Below are 20,107 nucleotides of genomic sequence, written 5' to 3'. Positions count from 1 at the left end.
TTCTGCCTGAGGAGAGAAAGTTTGGCTGGGTTGATAAGAACCAGGCACTTGAACCTGGCCAGAGCCTTGAATTCCCGAGGGAGGGAGTCAGGAAACCCTCCGAGGAACAAAGGACCAGTGTTGACCATCCATGAAGCGTCCACTGGCATTTTTCCCAAGAGCAGCTCCAGCACCTGGTCCTGTGTAGGTTAATCCCATCAAAGGAACGACTCTCTCTGATTTGCAGACGAGAAAATAGTTCAGGATTATTCAGGGCACGGACAAAAGAGCAGAGATACAAGTAAAGGCCAGGACTTCCATTGTGTGGGGCAGCTCTGGGCCCTGCCGAGCTCTGGTCATGGGGAACAAAGGAGCCCTGACCATGTTTGCTTTGCCTCAGGGCAGGGAGGGATGATTTCAGTCAGTGGTGAGCCAGGATGGGTGGTGGAACCTTCCTTTCCTCTCTTTTTCTCTCCCCAGGTCACTCAGATGAGCCGTCCAGATCTGATTCTGTTCCTCATGAAGTACCTGATGGCCCTGGTGGTTGGGATCCCCTCGGTGTTCTGGGTTGGAAGCAAGAAGACCTGCTTTGAGTGGGCCAGCTTCTTCCACGGGCGCAGGAAAAAGGAGTGAGCGCGGATTTTTCACAGATTAACCCTTCCCTAGCTGCCCTGGGCTGGTTTTTCACAGACACAAAGGCAGGAATGGATGGAAAAGTCACTGTCCAGAGTGGGGCCAGGAAGCACAAAAAATTCCTTATTTCTCCCTAAATATTTGTTTCCAGAATCAAACCTACATTTGTTCATCTTCAAAATGTTTTTAACAAGAATTAAGTGTCAAATAAACACTTCATGGTGTTTAGGCGGAACGGAAACTTTTTATTTATAAATGAGCATCCAGCCAGCTGAATCAGAGCTTTAAATTGGAATTAAATGCAGGTTCCTCTCACCGTGGCTGCAGCTGAAAGCTTTTATCTCTGGTTTAATCTTCCTTATGCATTGGTGCTGAAGAGCAGCTTGATAAAGTGACAATAAGAATTTCTTGGAGCTTCTGTAAGGTTGGCATTAATTTAGATTAAGGTTGGCATCGATTTAGAGACAATCTGTGTGATCTTGTGGTAGCCGTGGGTTGGTGCTTTCCAAATAAATATTTTCGATTTGCAGACTAGAAAATATTTCAGGGCATGGACAAAAGAGCAGAAGTTCCTAATAAATATTAGGAATTTTATAAATATTAGGATATTTATGTATAAATAAAATTTATAAATATTATAAATTATTATTAAATTATAAAATTTATTAAAATATAAAATAATTTCAATATAAAATTTAGAAATCCTATAAATATTAGGATATTTTATAAGATATAGTAGGATATAATGTCCTTTAAGATGCTTTAAAACAGAAAGCTTTTGGTGACTCCTCCATCCTTCGGTGACTTTAGGTCCATCCTTCAAGGATTCAGCTGGGCTAAAACAACCACACAGGGGGCTAAAATAACCACACAGGGACATTATCACGTACATGATGCTTTGGTTGGCCAAGCCAGGGCTGTGATCTCTTTTACACCGCGCTAATTACCGCTAATTGCTCCGCTCAGAGTCGTCAACGAGAGCCGCCAGGTGCTGCAGGAGCCGGACTTCGCGCAGTCGCTGCTGAGGGACCCCAACACGCCCATCATCCGCAAGTCGCGGGGCACCTCCACGCAGGGCACCTCCACGCACGCCTCGTCCACGCAGCTGGCCGTGCTGGACGAGCAGAGGAGCAAGGCTGGCAGCGTCCACAGCAAAGTCAGCAGCTACCACGGCAGCCTGCACCGCTCGCGGGACGGACGGTACGGGCGCGGTTCTGAAGGAAACGGGGCGGGAGATCTTTCTCCTTTTTAATGCTTTTAGTAAAAATCACCTCGGGTGGGGAGAACCGACGGGTCTGTGCTCACCAGCTGCTCCCAGGAGTGGCGAGGAGGAGGAGGAAGAGTGCAGCTGTGTCTGCTGGTCTGTGGGCAGAGCTGGGGGTTCTGTCCTCAAGAGAGCATCAGGAGATTCCCCATTTTTGGTTTGACATTTGGGGTCCTCTGTCAAGCCGACGACTTATGAGATTAGGGTGAGGGGTAAAAAGGGTCTTAGCAGATACTGGATTCTGTTCCTCACATCTAGGCATCACTTTGTTCCGTCAATTCCTCGTTGTTTTTAGGGGGTTTTGGCTCGGTTTGGTGAGGGGCTTCTCCCATTGCATGGTGGCTCCAACATCATTTGCGTGCCAACCCCGATGTCCCCTCCAGGGAGCAGCAGGGTGCCCCTCAACGAAAGGGGGAATTCTTAACCATCATCAACAGGTAGTTAATGAAAACGACAGGTGATTACAACAACAAACAGTTAGAACTTCACCCTGGCAGCAACTGGCCCAACCTGTGAACTCTGCAAATTTTTTTTAAAAATGGGCAGCTTTTCTATTCATAACATTCCTCGCGCCTAGACATCACTCAGATCTCTTAATTCCGTGGTGGCTCGTTGTTTTTAGGGGTTTTGCCTGGGTTTGGTGAGGGCTTTCCTCATTTGCATGCCAGCCCCGATGTCACCCCCTCCTCACAGCCCCACCTTCCGGGAAGCAGCAGGGGGATACCCCACAAAGGGGGCTTTCTAACCATCAAGAACAGGTAATTAAAGGAAAACTATTAACGACAGGTGATTACAACCTGAAATTATTAACAACAAATGGTTAGAACTCCAACTTGGCAGCAATTGGTTGAACTTGTGAACTCTGCAACCTTTAAAACATGGACAACTTTTCTGCTCATAACAGTTTGAGCAGAGGGGGGCTGCTGAGGGAGGCAGGAGCCTCCCCTGAGATGGAAAACGGATAAACCCTCCTGTCCTGCTTGTTAGAAATGAGAAACTTGACTAGGCCAATATTCAAGCAGCAATCACTTTATTAATTAATATGGTAAAGTATGAGCAGGGCAGCGCTGGGTACAGTGGGGGAAGTTTTCCCTCCAGCTGCACACCCATAGTTGAGGCTTACAGGTATTTATTTTTAGGGGTACTCATGAGCTTTCTCAGCAGTTTCTATTCCCAATTTTTACTCATCAGCAGTTCCTATTCCCAATTTTTACGTCACAATTCTATACACTATTGTGATTTAGTTTTTCTCAGGGCGTATCTCAAAAAGGAGTATCCCCAGGTGGTGGGGTCTGGTTTCCAGAGGAAGGAAGGAATATCCCATCTGGTGGGGTCCAGCTCTCCAGACATGGGTCCAGCTTTTAATTGCAAGGACTGTAAATCTCGTAACACGTGATGTCCAACTTCCCTTGTTCGCAGCTATCAATCCTTGAGTTGGTGTTCATCTTCCTTTCTCAAGCTGCTTTTCACTGTTTTGTTAAGGTGTGAGATAAGCACGTTTCCTTTATATAGATTCTAAAGCTATAGTTTGAAAGATCCTTACTACAAGCAATATTCTACAATTATACTTCAAAAAGTTATTATTGCAAAACTCTTTAAGGCTTAGCTACAAGCAGAAAGTTACTGTCAAAAAGCAACATCCTTAAAGCTTTAATTCAAATGCTCCTCAATCAACTTAAGACTTAAAAATTTTCATTGCAAACAAAGGATAGGTTCAAAGGCCTTATTTCATGCTTTATTTCCTCAGTTATTTATTAGAATTTGTCTTTATAACTGTCCCATGGTTGGTTTCCACACATATCACAATCACAAATCCACACGTTGCCTGTATGTACCTGACACCAAACACAGCTTTGTATTTCACATGGTTTAGGGCAAATTTGGGAGAAAACCTCCAAAAGGGGCCCCTCCAGAAAGCAAACCCACACGGCCCTCAATCGGTTTGGGAAGGATTCCTTAGAGAGAAGTGGAAAGAACCTGTTTATTTAACAGGCACAGCCCCCCCCAGCACACAAAATGAACAATACCAGATGACACCACTCTTTCACCGCTCTAAAAAGATGACAAATTCAGAAAGTCTCTCTTGGGGTGGTCGCTCTGTTATCAGTCCATCCTGTGCTGGGGCAGCTGCTGCAGCCACAAGGTGCAAACTCTCGGTGTTCCCAGGCCCCAGTCCAGAGCAGGTTCGAGTGGTTCCAAAAAAGGGAAAGGAAAAACAGTCCAGGGAAAAAATCAGACTGCTTAGCTAAACTAACTAATGAGCAGGAGCAAATAGCAAGAGCAAAGCGAAAAGCCAAGCAAAAAGCAAAAGCAGCGCTGTGTACTGCCCTGTCTGTGTGTCCTGCCAGCCGTGCAGGAGCAGCTGATGACAAAACCAAAACAACAATATTTGCTCTCAGAGCCAGTCCTGAAGGCACAGAACATGCTATCCAGCATAAACAGAACACACCAATGGGGATACAAGCGTCATAACATCACCCTAGGACACCTCCCCCCAAAATTATTATAATTTTGAAATTAAGGGCTCTCAGGCAAAGATATGGGAGCAGGAATAACAGTTCACTAGGAAAATTAAAAACAAACAAACAAACAAACAATGCAGTAATACAAAACAACACTGACAGAATTAGAATCTGACCTGACACCCTGTGGGTCAAGGTGTGTGGTATTTTCAGAGTCCCTTGTTTTGGGAGAAAAGATGAATCTGACTCCATCTTAGAGGAAGAAATATTATTATATTATATCATATCATATTATATTATATTATATTATGCTATACTAAAACTATATTAAAGAATAGAGAAAGGATACAGACAAAAGGTTTAACAAGATACTAATGAAAAACCTGTGACTCTCCAGAGTCCCGACACAGCTGGCTGTGATTGGTCATTAAGTCAAAACAATTCACATGAAACCAATCAAACAATGACCCCGTTGGTAAACAATGTCCAAACCACATTCCAAAGCAGCAAAACACAGGAGAAGTGGATCGGATAATTATTGTTTTCATTTTTCTCTGAAGCTTCTCAGCTTCCCAGGAGAAGAAATCCTGCTGAAGGGATTTTTCAGAAAATATGACAGTGACACAGGGTGGTGGCAGCAGTCCCATTCCATGGTGGCTCAGCCCTCCTGCAGCGCCAGGTGTGGTTCTGGTGGAGCAGGGATCCTGGAGAAGGGTGGAGTTTTTCTCTGAATGTCCAGTGGTGCTGTAGATGGGCCTGGTCTTCCTCTGGGAATCCAGTGGAGAAGGCTGCCCTGGTGTCCCAAAACCTCAGATTAGATCCAGGTAGGAATGCTTGGCTCCACTCTCTGGGCGGTGACCCAGAATCTCAGATTAGATCCAGGTAGGAGTGCTTGGCTCCACTCTCTGGGCGGTGACCCAGAATCTCAGATTAGATCCGGGTAGGAATGCTTGGCTCCACTCTCTGGGCGGTGACCCAGAATCTCAGATTAGATCCGGGTAGGAGTGCTTGGCTCCACTCTCTGGGCGGTGACCCGAATCTCAGATTAGATCCGGGTAGGAATGCTTGGCTCCACTCTCTGGGCGGATCTCAGATTCCGGCCTGGCGCAGAATCTCAGATTAGATCCGGGTAGGAATGCTTGGCTCCACTCTCTGGGCGGTGACCCAGAATCTCAGATTAGATCCAGGTAGGAGTGCTTGGCTCCACTCTCTGGGCGGTGACCCGGAATCTCAGATTAGATCCAGGTAGGAGTGCTTGGCTCCTCCCCTTGGGTGGAGCATCTCCCAGTGGGATGATGGAATTTTATCAGGGACACTCACTGGCCCACGAACAGAAGAGATCTCCTGGAGGGAGGATTGGTTGTGGAAGAGATAAAGAAAAACTGCCCAATGAACAGAAGATAACTGCCCCACCTCTAACAGATGGCAATGGAATACACACTTACCTTGCAATCCAGGATAGGTCCTCCAAAAATTCGGGGCATTATGGATGGTTTGGGAAGGGAGCTTAAAGATCTTCTCATTCCACCTCCCTGGGACACCTTCCACTGTCCCAGGTTGCTCCAAGCCCTGTCCAGCCTGTCCTCAGACAATTCCAGATGTGGGGAGTCCAAAACCTCTCTGGGCAAACCTTGGGATTGGACAGGCCCCTTCCAGCCAGACTCGTGGCCACAATTCTGCTAAAATTGGATGTTCTGGTGCATCTCCTCTCCATGTCAGTGTCTGGACTGGAAAGAGAAAAAATGCCCTGATATTTTCAGTGTGTGCTGGTCTTGGTGATTTAATTACACAGCAGGGCTGTGTCCAGCGCTGGTTTTCAGGCAGTCTGTGGGAAAACAGAGCTGCCCAAGGTCAGCTCAGCACTTTCCTGGCTGCTTTTGTCCGTGTGTCAGTCGATTTTGTGTCTGTCAATACTCCTGGCCCTGCCGAAGTAAACAAGGGCACGGGTTTGCGTTGAGGTGGAGCTAAGGTTTCCAGGGTAATTAATCACCGAGCGTTTCACTCCCCTAATTACCAATACCAGCCAGTGCTGGAGTGAGACCCATTGTGAGGAGCTGAAACGCTTTGCCCGGGGCTGTGGGAGCTGAGCAGGGAATGCCTCACCTCACTTGAGCTCTATTTACATTCCTCCAGCAGCTCACTTGTGAAAAACGCCAATCACTTGTTTTTAAATTTTTAAAAGTTTAATAGTAATAAAATAAAAATAGCAATACAGTTAGAGTAATAATAATTTGGACAAATTGAATTAGGACAATGTGAGACAATAGAGACAAAGAGTTACAGATGTCCAGGTACCTTTTTCTGGGCGGCACAAGCCCAAAAAAGGACACCTGTTAACAAAAGATTAACTTTTAAAAACAATAGCTTGTTGCATATTCATACACCTCATACATGATGCATAAATTCCATTCAAACACAGGATTCTGTCTGGTCATCCTCAGCTTCTTCCTCTGAATCCTGACAGCGCCTTCGAGGCAGGAAGAAGTTCATTTCTTCTGATAATGGAGCAATAAATTCTTTACCTCTGAAAGACTGAGGTGTCTTGTGGCTGCTATCTCGTTGCAAGTCTTTTCTTTAAAAAAAGTGAAATAAACACGGACAGGAGATCTTTCTTCTTCTTAATGCCTTTATTAAAAGTGATCAGCTCAGGTGGGGAGAGCCAACGGGTCCGCGCTCACGCTGCCGCTGCTGCCAGGAGTGGCACGGAGGAGGAGGAGGAGGAGTGCAGCTGTGTCCGCTGGTCTGTGGGCAGAGCTGGGGGTTCTGTCCTCACGAGAGCACCAGCAGATTCCCATTTTTGGTTTGACATTTGGGGTCTTCTGTCTAGCTGACATCTTTAGGTTAGGTTGAGGGGTAAACAGGGTCTTAGCGGATACTGGATTCTGTTCCTCACATCTAGGCATCACTTCAACCCATCATTTCCATGTTGGCTCGTTGTTTTAGGGGTTTTGGCTCGGTTTGGTGAGGGGTCCCTCCCATTGCATGGTGGCTCCGATGTCATTTGCATGCCAACCCTGATACCGTCAGGGTGCCATCCTCCAGGGAGCAGCAGGGGGATACTCCACAAAAGGGGGAATTCTTAACCATCAACAACAGGTAGTTAATGAAAACGACAGGTGATTACAACAGCAAACAGTTATAACTCCACCCTGGAGCAACTGGCTCAACCCGTGAACTCTGCAACCTTTTAAAAAAATGGGCAGCTTTTCTACTCATAACAAAAATATCTTACTTTGTTACTACACCCATCGTTTCTATTTTAACATTTTTCATAACTTAAAACTATATTTACCACACTATTTAAGAGAATTAATCCAGCATTACTTTCTAACGCAACACATATCATATTCATGTGAATATTTGCGAGAAGCCAATAATAAAATACGCATTTTTCACATGGCTGATGATCACTCTGTTCCCCTCAATCAGGTACACTCCCTGCAGCTACAGGGGCGTGGAGGAACGACTACCTCACGGCAGCATGTCGCGACTGACCGACCACTCGCGCCACAGCAGCTGCCACCGGCTGAACGAGCAGTCGCGGCACAGCAGCGTCAGGGACCTCAGCAGCAACCCAATGACACACATCACCCACGGCACCAGCATGAACCGCGTCATCGAGGAGGATGGCACCAGCGCCTGACCCTCCTCAGCCCGGTGACAGCGCTCGGAGTCATCCTCAGCCTCAGCCGGGCTCGGCTTCTCTGCGTGGGACTTGAGTCGCTGAGTAAAAAGCTGGTTGTGTGCTCTGAACCTCTCTGGAGGTAATTATTTATTTGATAACTGTTCCTCGTCGGACACGACTGCTGAATTCCTAATTCTCTGTGGAAAACAATCTCCCCCTCCCTTCTCTCTCCCCCTCCCTGTGTCCCTCCTTCCGTGGGCTTGGCTGAAACCTCGGTGTCTTGGCTGAAACCTCGGTGTCTTGGCTGAAACCTCGGCGTCGGGGTGGTGCTGGGAGTTGTTCTGATGAGACTTGAGGGAACTCGTGATGGTTGAAGGAATCCCTCCGTGCGCCTCCCTGCAGGGGACACGGCCAGCGCTGCCCGAGGGACATTCCTGCGAGCTGGCAGCGTTTGGTGACCCTGGAAACGCCACAGGAATGAAAGGAAGCTCCTCTGAGGATCACCAGCTCTTCCCAGAGCTGTCCAGGCTCAGTTTTCCACAGGGTGGGGGGAAGAGAGAGGCAGGGAAGAGCGATTTTTTTATAACTTGTATTGTCCTTGCTTTTTTACAAAAGACTATTTAAATTTTCTACTCGTTTACAGTTTCTGTAGGAAGAGATGGGTTTTAAAAGCAGTTATCTAGATAATATTCAGCCATTTATTTTTTAGAGTCATGTAAAAAAGCTGAGATTGCCTGTTCCTGATCTATTAAAAAAAAAAAATAAGATTATCACAGGAAAGCTGAATTTGTCCCCCAAACAGGAATGTAGAGCCCGTCCTTACAGCCAGAGCTGAGCCTGTTTACAAACCCCAGCAGCTGAGGCCAGGGGACCACAGGAGTTTATTCAATGATTCCCCACCTTCCGTGTGATGTCAGAGCTGGTCTGGGGAGGATTCTCTGTGCTGAGCAAGAATTCAGAGATGGGTGGAGAAACTGAGGCAGGAGCTGCCCCCAGATGGGGAAAAGGAGGATGTGGCAGCTGGATCCCCAGTTCAGGGATCTTGGGTACAGATCTGCCTCTGCTGTGGTTGTTTTAATCCCCTTCTGCAGATTCATGGCAGGGAATTCTCAGCTTGGGCTTTTTTTTTGTGTGGAAAGGATCCCTTGGGATACACTGGAGGCAGAAATCCAGGATGGTGCTGGAGATCTTCTGGAGCGTCTTCTGTGGAGATTGATCCAGCGCAGGGAAACACTGCTGGCTGCAAACCTACCTCAGTAATCACTGCTGGGAAACAAATCCTTATTTTTGCATTGTCCTTCCATAATTCCCTCCCTGACCTGCTGGAGGCATTTTGAGAAACCTTTGTGCACCAACCTCGAGGGCAGGAGCTGCTCCACAATTAACTCGTTTTAATTGCAGCTCATAACCTGTGTGCTGTGCAATCAAAGGCTCCCGGATTTATCCCAAATTGTCTCTCTTGCTTCCAGCGGGTCAGGAGGAGAGGGCAAATGGAGCCCAGCGTGGAATAACAAAGCTCTTTGTTGTGAGCCCCCAGGGCCCTGGGGCAGAGCAGGCTCTGCTTTGCCTGTTTGCTCAGCAAACAGCCCTGGGGCCAGCCCAGGGATAGTCCCAGCCTAAGGATAGCCCTGGCCTAAGGATAGTAACTGTCCACATCCAAAGCTGTGGAAAAATCCTTTGGAGCGACTCAGGGAGGAGAAGCTGCAACTCCCTGGAAGCCCCAAGGGTGGAACCTTTGCTGTTTTCCAATCCAGCTCCTCCTGACTCACTGCCTCCAAGGGGTGATCTGGTAGAAATCTGGATAAACTGAGTTTTCCTAAACACTGGAGCTGAATAAATAAGCTCAAGGGTTTACGTTGATCCTCCTGGCTCAACTTCCAGTATTTTTTTAAATAAATTATAGCAATGCTTTGACTTGTTCAGAGGCAGGGAGAGGAGCACTGTTGGAGCTTGGAGAAGGATCCTGCTGGAAATGTTGTTAATTTGTGAGGCTCAGTCCCAGTCCTGCTTCCAGATGGCAATGTCTGAGTCGTTCCTTGCTGATCCTGAGGGGACAGGCTCCCGTCACCCCAGAGAGGTGATTAAACTCAGACTGGGGTTCTGGCTGGGATTTTTGCCTCCCTACCCCTCCCTTCTACCTTCAACACCTGAGCCAGCACTGCTGTGCTCTCCTGGCGGGCATTCCTCCCGGGAAGAGAGGAATTCCTCCCTCACCGTGGAGCAATGCCCCAGCTCTGCTGAGTATATATAATATCAAAAATTCCTCCCTCACCGTGGAGCAATGCCCCAGCTCTGCTGCAGCTCCCCAGTTGGGGCTCACCGGGCTGCAGCTCCCAACTCATCGTGTGCAGGGGCTCTGAAATGCATCCCAGTTTGAATGTGGCCCCAGCAGCATCTCAGGCAGGGGCAGCAGGAGTGGGTTTGGGGTGCTTTCCTGCCTGGTGAGAGCTCCAGCCTGGGTGCCCGGTCTGTGGGATTGGTGCCAAGCTTTAAATTGCCCCCAAGCCAGGAGGGCATTCCTGGAATCCCCGAGGTGCTCTGGGCTCCCTGCGTGTCCCTGCAGCTGAACAGCTCCTCGTGGGGTCCCTGCAGCCACCAGAAGCTGGATCTGTCTCCAGGAAGCAGGCAGGGGAGCTGGACAGCGCCTGGCTTCCCCAGCTCACCCCAACCTTCATCCCTGTCCCTCCCACGCACACGACGGCTGCAGCCCCAAATCTTTGCTCCGTGGAATTGCTCCGTCAAAGCTTCCTGCAAAGTGCATGGCTCCTCATTCCCAGTGTTCCCAGGGATCTCCTGCTTTGCCAGCCCCACTGCACTGACAACAGATCCGCCTGAGTCTGTGGTGTTCCTTCTTTCTTAACCCCTTCAGCTCCTGTGAAATATCCCGGATTGGAGCTGCGGTCCCATTGCATGGAAGAGGCTGCTGCTCTTTTTGAAAGCATAAACAGCCCAGCAGCAGCAGCAGCAAACAGCCACGTTTGGGCATCAGTGTGTTTGTGTTTTCCCTCTTCTTCCAGCTCAGAGCCAGATTTGGTGCTGGCAGCTTTAAGCTCTAGGAGGGTCTGGTGAGCACAGGGTGGCACTGGAACTGAAATCCGGTCACAGCCAAATCCAGCACCGCTCCTGAGTGGTTCCAGCAAGGAGGGAAGGGAAAATCCCTCAGGAAGGGCACAAGGAGCAGATCTAGGCCAGCCTGGAGCAGTGCTTACAAGGAGGGAAGGGAAAATCTGTCAGGAAGGGCACAAGGAGAGGAGCCAGGCCAGCCTGGGTAGTGCCCACATTGGAAGGGGATAGGAACCTAGGTGTGCCAAAGAGATCCAGAAGGGAGCCGTGCCCACAAGGAGGGAGGGTAAAACCCCTCAGGAAGGGCACAAGAAGAGCCGTGCCCACAAGAAGGGAAGGGAAAACCCCTCAGGAAGGGCACAAAGAGAGCCGTGCCCTCAAGAAGGGAGGGTAAAACCCCTCAGGAAGAGCCAGGCCAGCCTAGAGCAGTGCCACCCTTCAGGGGAGCGATTCTCCAGCCCAGCTCCAGGGCACTGAGGATCCCAGAAAGCAGCTCCATCCGTGTGGTGAAACCAGGGCACGGAGCAGAGCACAGGAGACATCCCCAGGTCCTCCCGGAGCAGCAGAATGTCCACATGAATGTGAAGCTTTACCCCTACCCCCTTGTGCTTCTTTCCTAACGGGATCAGGATTGATTTTCCCCCCGGGCGCGGCGTTTTCCCGGTTTTTGCTGAACTCGGTGCATGTACCGCCTCTGGCAGCCCCTCCCTCGGCGCTCCGGTGTCAGGTGTCCGTGTTGTGACAACGCCCAGCTCCTCAGCAGAGGGGAAGGGGCTCCGAGGAGATTTTTACGTCTTGGAATGTGTGGGGCAGTCCCTGCCCGTGGCTGACCCCACTTGCACTCGGCTCTTGATAGGCTTGTTTACAGTAGTCCAGTGTCGGTTTTGTAACGTTTAATTTTTAGCACTTTAACTGTGAGTGTACAAATTGGTTCCCTTGTAGTTGGTGTACATTTTCATTTTAGACCTTTGGAAGTTTTTAATAAAACGATGGAAAAACTCTGGCAACAGATTTTCAATTCTTCTCCCATGGGTGTAATCCTACCCCCCCTTAAAAAACCCAGTTCAGCAGCAGTTGAGATATAAAGGTTAAAGAATTAAATATCAGATTTTACTCTGGCCAGCAGCTCTGTGAATTTGAAGAAAGACTTTCTAGGCTTAATCTCCCCCCAACATCTGCACTCGTGGACGCCGGGCACCCTTCCAGCAAACACAAAGCTCTCGGCCGATCTCCGGGTTGCTCCGCCCTTTTACAAGAACAGGCCGCTCAAACCGCCGGCGTTTCACAGCAGAGAGCCGCAAACAGGCTTGGGAGCAGCAATGCCAGGGATGTTTGGGGGGTTTTGTTGCCAAATCCAAGCTGAGGACAGGATGAGTGATTTATCTGAAGGAGCTGTCTGGCACTTGGGCGGATACGTGGTTGTTTTGGGTTGGGAGCCGTATGCTGAGTCTCGCATGGCTGCTGATAAAATAACTCCTCTCACTAATCACTGCTGCTGGTTTAGGTGTCCTTAGAGAAATAGTTCAGGGATGAAACCTTAGGAGCTGCTGCTCTGCTCCACCTGCCCTGAAGTTAAACTCTTGTGGGCTGTGAGTGACCAGCGCCGCAGTCAAGCAGCCAAAGATGGGATCTCTTGCAGCCAAAGGATTCCCACTGCAGCTAAACCCAGCAGGGATGAGGAACGGGAGCTCGCAGCGTTTGTCTCCCCGCCGTGGGGCATTGCCGGGTTCCAGAGGGGTTAATGCGGGGCTCGGGGAGGACACGGAGTCACCTGGAGCTTGTTTGGCCCTCCCAAGGTGGTTTAAGGACCTGCCGGTGAGGGAGGTGGGAGGAGCATGGAAAAAGTGGAGCTGGAGGAGGCCGAGGTCAGTTCAGACCGCCAGGCTGGGATTAGGGGTGGGGGTGTTTTAGTCACGATCACATTCCTGACACACTTTAACACCCCGTTGCAGTTTTGGGGCCAGCTTTGTCTCTGAGCTCTGCCCCTGTTGTCATTTCTTCTCCAGTTTGAAAGGAGAAGAGCATCTGGCCATGTGCTAATCCTAAAGACAACAAAATCATTGAATCATGGAATGGTTTGGGTGGGAAGGGACCTTAAAATGATCTTGTAATTCTGTTCCCCTGCCATGGGCAGGGACACCTTCCACTGTCCCAGGTGGCTCCAAGCCCTGTCCAGCCTGGCCTTGGACACTTCCAGGGATCCAGGAGCAGCCACAGCTTCTGCTCTGGGCACCCTGTGCCAGGGCCTCACCACCCTCACAGGGAAGAATTTTTTCCTCATATCCAATCTGAACCTACTCCAAGAAAACATCGGTAACAAAAGGCTGAAACAAAACAGGTGGAAATAGAAGGGTTATTTTATAAAAAGTCATTTTTTAGGAGTTATCTCGAGCTCAGAGCTCCAGCCCAGTGGGATAAAGCCGCCGTCCCTGGAGCGTGACCGGCTGGGATCCAACGCCCTCGGCTGCCGGTCAGACTGGTTTTTGTGATAACACCCCAGACACCTTGGATTGATATTCAGTCTCCAGTTTCAGTGCCTGCACCTGTGTGCCGCCTCTGCCCTGCACCCACGTCCTGCTGCTGTTACCCCACTGCATCTCCTGCTCCCCCTTCATCCCACAGGGACATCCCAGGTGGGGAAAGCTGCTTCCTCCTCACATATCTCCTTGAGTTTGGGTTTTATGAGATCCCCCTTCCCCTTTGCTTCCTGCCCCCATTTACTGCTTCCACACAGCAGTATTTCAAAGCCTCTGCATCCCAGGAGCTGGCTTAAAATATGTCCAGGGTCTTCCAGGAGAGTGCTGCATGGATGCTCAGCAACTTGGAGCATTCCTGACACCTGAAATGGTGGGAAAGCTGAAGAAGGATGGATCTGCAGTGCCAAATGGTTGCCAGCCTCTTTCCAAGCTGCTGTAATGCAATACTTTAAATATAAATATATTAATAATCCTGTTTGGTGCAGACATATCCTCCGTTGTTTCCTGTTCAGTGCTGGTGCAGAGGGTTCCTGCCTGTGGGAGAACGTGCTGAAAAAATCCCTTAAGGCCCTGAATTGCAACATAATCCAGCTCCAAATCCCACCTGGAATCTGCCAGAAGGGACGAGCCCCGACATTCCCCCACCGATGCCTTCAAAGCCCTCTGATCTGATAAGGCTCAGCCCCTGCCAAAAGACACAGAACATCTGTTTGGCTGCAGAAAGGGGGGTTAGGGAAAAGTTAACCTTGTTCCTGTTTTAATTTTTGGGAGGCAACCAACTGCCAAGTTCTCCTTTGCAGGGTGGGTTTGGGGCTTTCGTGGTGGTCCCCGGACTCTGAGGATGAGGTGCCTTGGGGACGATGGCACTGATGCACAGAGGGAGCAGGGCCATCGATGTGCTGGCTCCTGGAAGAGAATAAAATCTGGGGCTAACCAAGAGTTTGGACTTCTAGTGATGAGAGGAAATGCCCTCAAGCTGTGCCACGGGAGATTCAGGTTGGACATCAGGAGGAATTTCCTGACAGAAAACACTGGGAGGGGCTGTCAGGAAGGTGGTGGAGTCCCCATGTGATCAGTCAAAACTTGGACTCGATGATCTCAGAGGTCTTTTCCTACCTAAACGATTCTGTGAAAACCAGAAACCACCTTTAGTTTTCAACTCCTTTTCTCCAGTTGAAATGTTTCTCCCTAAAAGCAATCCCGAAGAACCTGCTCGTTCCACAAAAACTCCCGGCGCTCCCCTGGGTGACCCGGCTTTGTCAGCAGCGCTGCTCAGGCAGGTGAAGGGTTAAGCCCGGTCTTTGGGAGCCTTGAGCTGTGAGCAAAACTCCCGAATCCTGCCAGAGCTCGTTAGTCCGAGAGCGGGGAGAAGGGACAGGGCGCTAATTGGAGTGACGGCCTCCAGAGCTGTGAGAAATTAGCGGCGGCACAATGAGGAGGTGCCGGCCGTTAACAGGTGCCGGGTCACCCCCGGGCGCCCCAAAAACCCTGACCCCTGTCACTCACTGCCAGTGACCCTCCCGACCTGCCCGCGGGGCTCTGCTCCCTCCAGCTGCTGCGGAGGGATTTCCATCCCCGAGCGGAGCAGCTGCTGCTGGAAAAGCTGTGACTGGCAGGAATGAAAATTGTTTGTTTATCGCTGGAAGCCCGGGAGGGAGGAGCCCCGGCGGTGACAGTGGGTGTTACAGGGACATCTCCGATCCTGTCTCGAGCAGCCGTAAATCTTAAATCGAATTCCCAGTGCTGCTCCTGCCTCAGACCCTCCGGGGGCTTTGCATCAGTCAGAGAAGTCGGATCAGGGGCGGTGCAGGAGCAGAAAAAGCTGCTCAGTCCCACGAGCTCATGTGCCCAATACTGGCTCAAGCGGCTCCTGGCAACAGGAGAGCCCCTTCTCCTCCTCCTCTGCTCCCACTGTAATCAGAGCTCGCTGGACAACTGTTTCCCCTGCATCCCGTTTTCCCAAGGATGAGCCATCCTTCAATGCTCTTCCTCCATCCCGGGACAGTGAGGAATTCGGGGTCCTTTTGAAAGAGCTCCTGGAGCAGCGTTGGATGCAGGGAGGAGGTTCTGCTGGGCAGGGATGGAGGGATGCTCGTTCAGGGGAGGAATTGGTGCTTGGGATGCTCGCAGAATCCTCCAATGGTTCGAGCTGGAAGGTTTGGGAGGACGTTGTGGGAGAAGCCACGATGTTGATCCAGGGCAGTGCCCCACATCTGCCCTTGGGGCAGTTTGGCAGGATCCGCCGCAGCTTTTCCACCCAAACCGCGGGGCAGAAACCCCCGCGCTACCCTGGAAGAGGAAAATCCCCGGGGAAACGCGCGGGCTCATCCCCGCCTGTGTGAGCCTGAGCCTGGGGCGCTGGGCACAGCCTGGGGAGCCCACGGGGGCTACTCTGGAAGAGGAAAATCCCCAGGGAAACGCGCGGGCTCATCCTCGCCTGTGTGAGCCTGAGCCTGGGGCGCTGGGCACAGCCTGGGGAGCCCACGGGGTGTCGAGGCCCGGATGGCTGCGGAGAACCAGCCCGGAGAGGCGGCGTCCCCAGCGGCCAGCCGGGATTTTTAAGGCAATAGTGCCACCCTGTGCACCGCGCGAGCCCTGGGCTCCCGGTGACACCGGCGGGACGCGGAGGGATGGCAGGAGGAAGGTGGGGATGGTGGCACTGGGGACCAGCACCCAGGGGTGGGGATACATCCATGGATACAGCAGGAAAAAGGGTGGCGTCCCCATGCCAGCCACTCGATCCCACTGCAGCTGGGATCCTACAGAGGCCAAAAATGTCCCTACAAATGTGGTTTGTGAGAGCTGGAGAATCATGGAATGTGCAGAAATCACATCAAACTCGACGCTTCCTGGAGCTGCAAACCGGAGATTCGTGCTGATTTATGCTTTTCCCAACTTTCCTGGCGCCCTGCAGTGCCTGGGCCGCAGAGTCCCCTCCTCTGCTCCATGTCCTGCCCTGGAGGGAGATGTGGGGGATGGCCAGGGCCATGTCCCATCAGTGACCCTGCAGGAGGAGTCCCGTGTCCTTTCCTCTGAGCCCCGGGACGGACCAGCACCACCCGGGAGAAACCCCCCGTGGGCATCTGGGATAATTCAATTGTCACAGTTGATAATTTAATTGTGTGTGGCCTCTAGGAGGGCTGGGGGGAAGCAATTATTTTGTGCACGGGTGCTGGGTGTCTCCCACCACCCCAGAGACCAGAAGGAGCCCTGTGGGTGTCACCTGACACCCTGGGGACACGAGGGAGCCTGCAGGTGCAGCTCCTGTGAAAGGAGCGCCCAGGAGGAGGGAGCAGAGCCCTGTCCCCGGTTCCAGCTCCCCAGGATTTCTCAGCACAGCAGATTTCAATCTCCCACCACGTCCCAACTCCCTCCATGGCCACGTACCCCAGACTGCTTCAGGCGTCAAATGGGGACAAAAAGCTTTTAGGACATTTTTAGGGTCAGGTTTTGCTGTTTTGGTTCCTTCCCAAGTGTGCGCACACCTAAGGGCACGAGTACAAATCTACACACCGTGTATGGCCCCACCGAGGGCGTTGGGAATGCATCCCCCCATCCTGTAGGGTCCATATGGGATCCTCAGGCTGGAGGAGGGATTTGTTGGACATGGGAGGAAAGGAAAAGGGAAGGGAAGGGAAGGGAAGGGAAGGGAAGGGAAGGGAAGGGAAGGGAAGGGAAGGGAAGGGAAGGGAAGGGAAGGAAAGGAAGGAAAGGAAAGGAAAGGAAAGGAAAGGAAAGGAAAGGAAAGGAAAGGAAAGGAAAGGAAAGGAAAGGAAAGGAAAGGAAAGGAAAGGAAAGGAAAAAGGGTCCCTGGGTCGTGCAAATAAATAATAGAGGAGCAGCAGGGCATTTTGGGGAGACAGTTTTGCAGGGAAACTCCAGTGGGCTGGAGATGCAGCCACTTCCCTCTCTTGGATTCCAAAGGCAAATCTTTAGGGAATAACAAACATAAACCTCTTAGCTGGTGTGCTGTCAGTGCCTGTTGCTGATGAGCTGATTAAAATCGAGTGGAAAACATTAAATTTGCCCCCCAGAAGGTACCCCAGGAGCTGCAGGTGATGGAGAGGAGGTGTTCCTTGCTGGTTTTGCTCTTCCCTGTCTGACCAGACCTGGATGTTCCATAGAAATGTTTCCAGCCTTTGTAATCTCCACAAATCCCATCACTGTGCTCCACTGGATTATCTGTGCCCGAGCTGCCACCTGGAGCTGGAGGAAATGGTGCCAGAAAAACCAGTTAGAGGCAAAATTTCTCATAAAGGAGTCCCTATCCCCATCCTTGGTCACTCCCCGGGACATTCACCATGTTTTGCTTTATTTAAGCTGTTCAGAACAGTCATTGCTGCTCTGGACATAAGACTTGACAAACACACCAGGAAAACACAGGATTTCCTGGGATTTGAGGAATACTTGCAGCCCTCTCCAGAATTTGGCCAAATATTGACTGGGACAGGGACTCTGATGTCCACAGAGTCATGTCTCTGCCCTTGGGAAGAAACAGGAGCCTGTAAAAAGCCATCATGGGAACAGAGGCTGCAGAATGGGGAATTGGGTTGAAAAAGAGGCTTTTTGAGTCAGTACCAGCTACTGGCAGTGTCTGAAATGTCACTTCACATCTGCAGCAGACACAAGGTGGCATCAGAAAGCCAAGTCCTTCCTGTGAGGCTTCTCTTGCTGTGGAAAAGGAGAGAGACGAGTTCCAGGTGTGCACACACCTGATTGCTGTGCCTCAGAGTCCCTCAGCAATTCCCCTCTCCTGTCACAGGTGGATCTTTTCCAGGTCTTGTCCATGACCTGCAGCTGCTTCTCCTGTCAGAAAACAATCCCAGGAATTACATTAGTGGATCTTGATGCAAACTGGGAATGTGGATCAAGGTTTGTGAGGTCTCACTTTCAGAGTGATATTTGGGCTTTAATCCCATTTTTGGGATGGGGTGATCCCACTGTGGCTGGGTGTAGGATCATCATCCCATTGGGATCATCACCCCACTTTTGCCCAGGGTTTTGCTGAGTTTTTGGTTGGTCTCTGAGCAGAATCCCAGGGCCGGGCTCAGCAGAGCAGTGCTGACCCAGGGCGGTCAAGCCACAAAGTCTCGTTAATATTTAGGTGATTCTGCCACAGAACTGCATTAATTATCCACCCAAGATGAATTAATTACCCACCTGAGATGCATTAATTACCTTTCCAAGCAGCCTGGGCACAGAGGAGAGGAGATGCCTGTGGGGAAAAGCAGAAAGAGACAGGAGTGGGGCTGTGACCCAGAGTCCCCAAACCCACCCTGGCCCCACATCCTCCTGCAACACCCTCGAGTACATCCAGCCCATCAATCCATACATTTCTAGTCCCTCCATCCATACATTTCCAGCCCATCAATCCATACATTTCCAATCCATCAATCCATACATTTCCAATCCATCGATCCATACATTTCCAGTCCCTCCATCCATACATTTCCAGTCCCTCCATCCATACATTTCCAGCCCATCAATCCATACATTTCCAATCCATCGATCCATACATTTCCAATCCATTGATCCATACATTTCCAATCAATCAATCAATCAATCCATACATTTCCAGTCCCTCCATCCATACATTTGCAATCCATCAATCCATACATTTCCAGTCCCTCCATCCATACATTTCCAGCCCATCAATCCATACATTTCCAATCCATCAATCCATACATTTCCAGTCCATCAATCCATACATTTCCAATCCATCAATCCATACATTTCTATAACTACAGATCACTCTGTGTGTCTAACAAGTTCTCACAAGGGGAACGCTCTGAACCTTGCACCTCCAGCCACGAGTTTCACCCCAAGAGCTGATGTGCCCCAACATCTGCCCCTTCCTGTCCAAACCAGGGCTTCCATTTATTTTCCAGAGGTGGTTTGGGTTCTGCCTGGAAATGGGCACAGAGAATAGAAGGTTCTGGAGAGATCTTAGAGCCTCTTCCAGGGCCTAAAGGGGCTCCACGAGAGCTGGAGAGGGACTTGGGACAAGGGATGGAGGGACAGAACACGGAATGGCTTCCCACTGCCAGAGGACAGGGTTAGGCGGGATATTGGGAAGGAATTCCTTCCTATGAAGGTGGGGAGGCCCTGGAATAGAATTCCCAGAGAAGCTGTGGCTGCCCCTGGATCCCTGGAAGTGTCCAAGGCCAGCTTGGATGGGGCTTGGAGCGACCTGGGATAGTGGAAGATGTCCCTGCCCATGGCAGGGGTGTAGAATAATGTGATATTTAAGGTCCCTTCTAAAGCAAAGCATTCTGGGATTCTAAGTTTTTACACGGACACAAACATATAAATAAATAAATAAATAAATAAATACATAAAATATATGCATACCATGTATACATAAAATTACATACATATACATACCTACAAACATAAATATATATGAATATATATTCATGTGGAAAATTTATATATATATATAATATATATATTTTATATATATATATGCATGTACATAACACCACGTGTACATTCATAGCCATATAGCGATATACATTTATACACCCACCCTATTAGAACCCCAAATCACCCTGCGGCTCCCCCCCGCCCCTTCCCAGCCGAGAGGACCCCACAGGCGGGAGGT

The 20,107-nt window shown here is 50.2% G+C and overlaps 1 protein-coding gene across 1 annotated transcript in view; it reads left to right on the top strand.

The window, feature by feature from the left end:
- The window catches only part of FZD3 (frizzled class receptor 3), a 64,623-nt gene extending 54,426 nt beyond the window's left edge, over window positions 1-10,197 (top strand). Inside the window, exons 5-7 of the mRNA XM_030946519.1 lie at window positions 460-608; window positions 1,579-1,812; window positions 7,768-10,197. Of these exons, the coding sequence (XP_030802379.1) occupies window positions 460-608; window positions 1,579-1,812; window positions 7,768-7,981 (597 nt within the window). The 3' untranslated portion in view covers window positions 7,982-10,197. The remainder of the gene's footprint in view (window positions 1-459; window positions 609-1,578; window positions 1,813-7,767) is intronic.
- The last annotated feature ends 9,910 nt before the right edge of the window (window positions 10,198-20,107 follow it).

The sequence above is a fragment of the Camarhynchus parvulus genome, chromosome 3, assembly GCF_901933205.1.
Source record: "Camarhynchus parvulus chromosome 3, STF_HiC, whole genome shotgun sequence".
NCBI classification, from domain to species: Eukaryota; Metazoa; Chordata; class Aves; order Passeriformes; family Thraupidae; genus Camarhynchus; species Camarhynchus parvulus.
The sequence above is the reverse complement of the archived record's forward strand: the minus strand, read 5'-3'. Positions and strand labels throughout refer to the sequence as shown.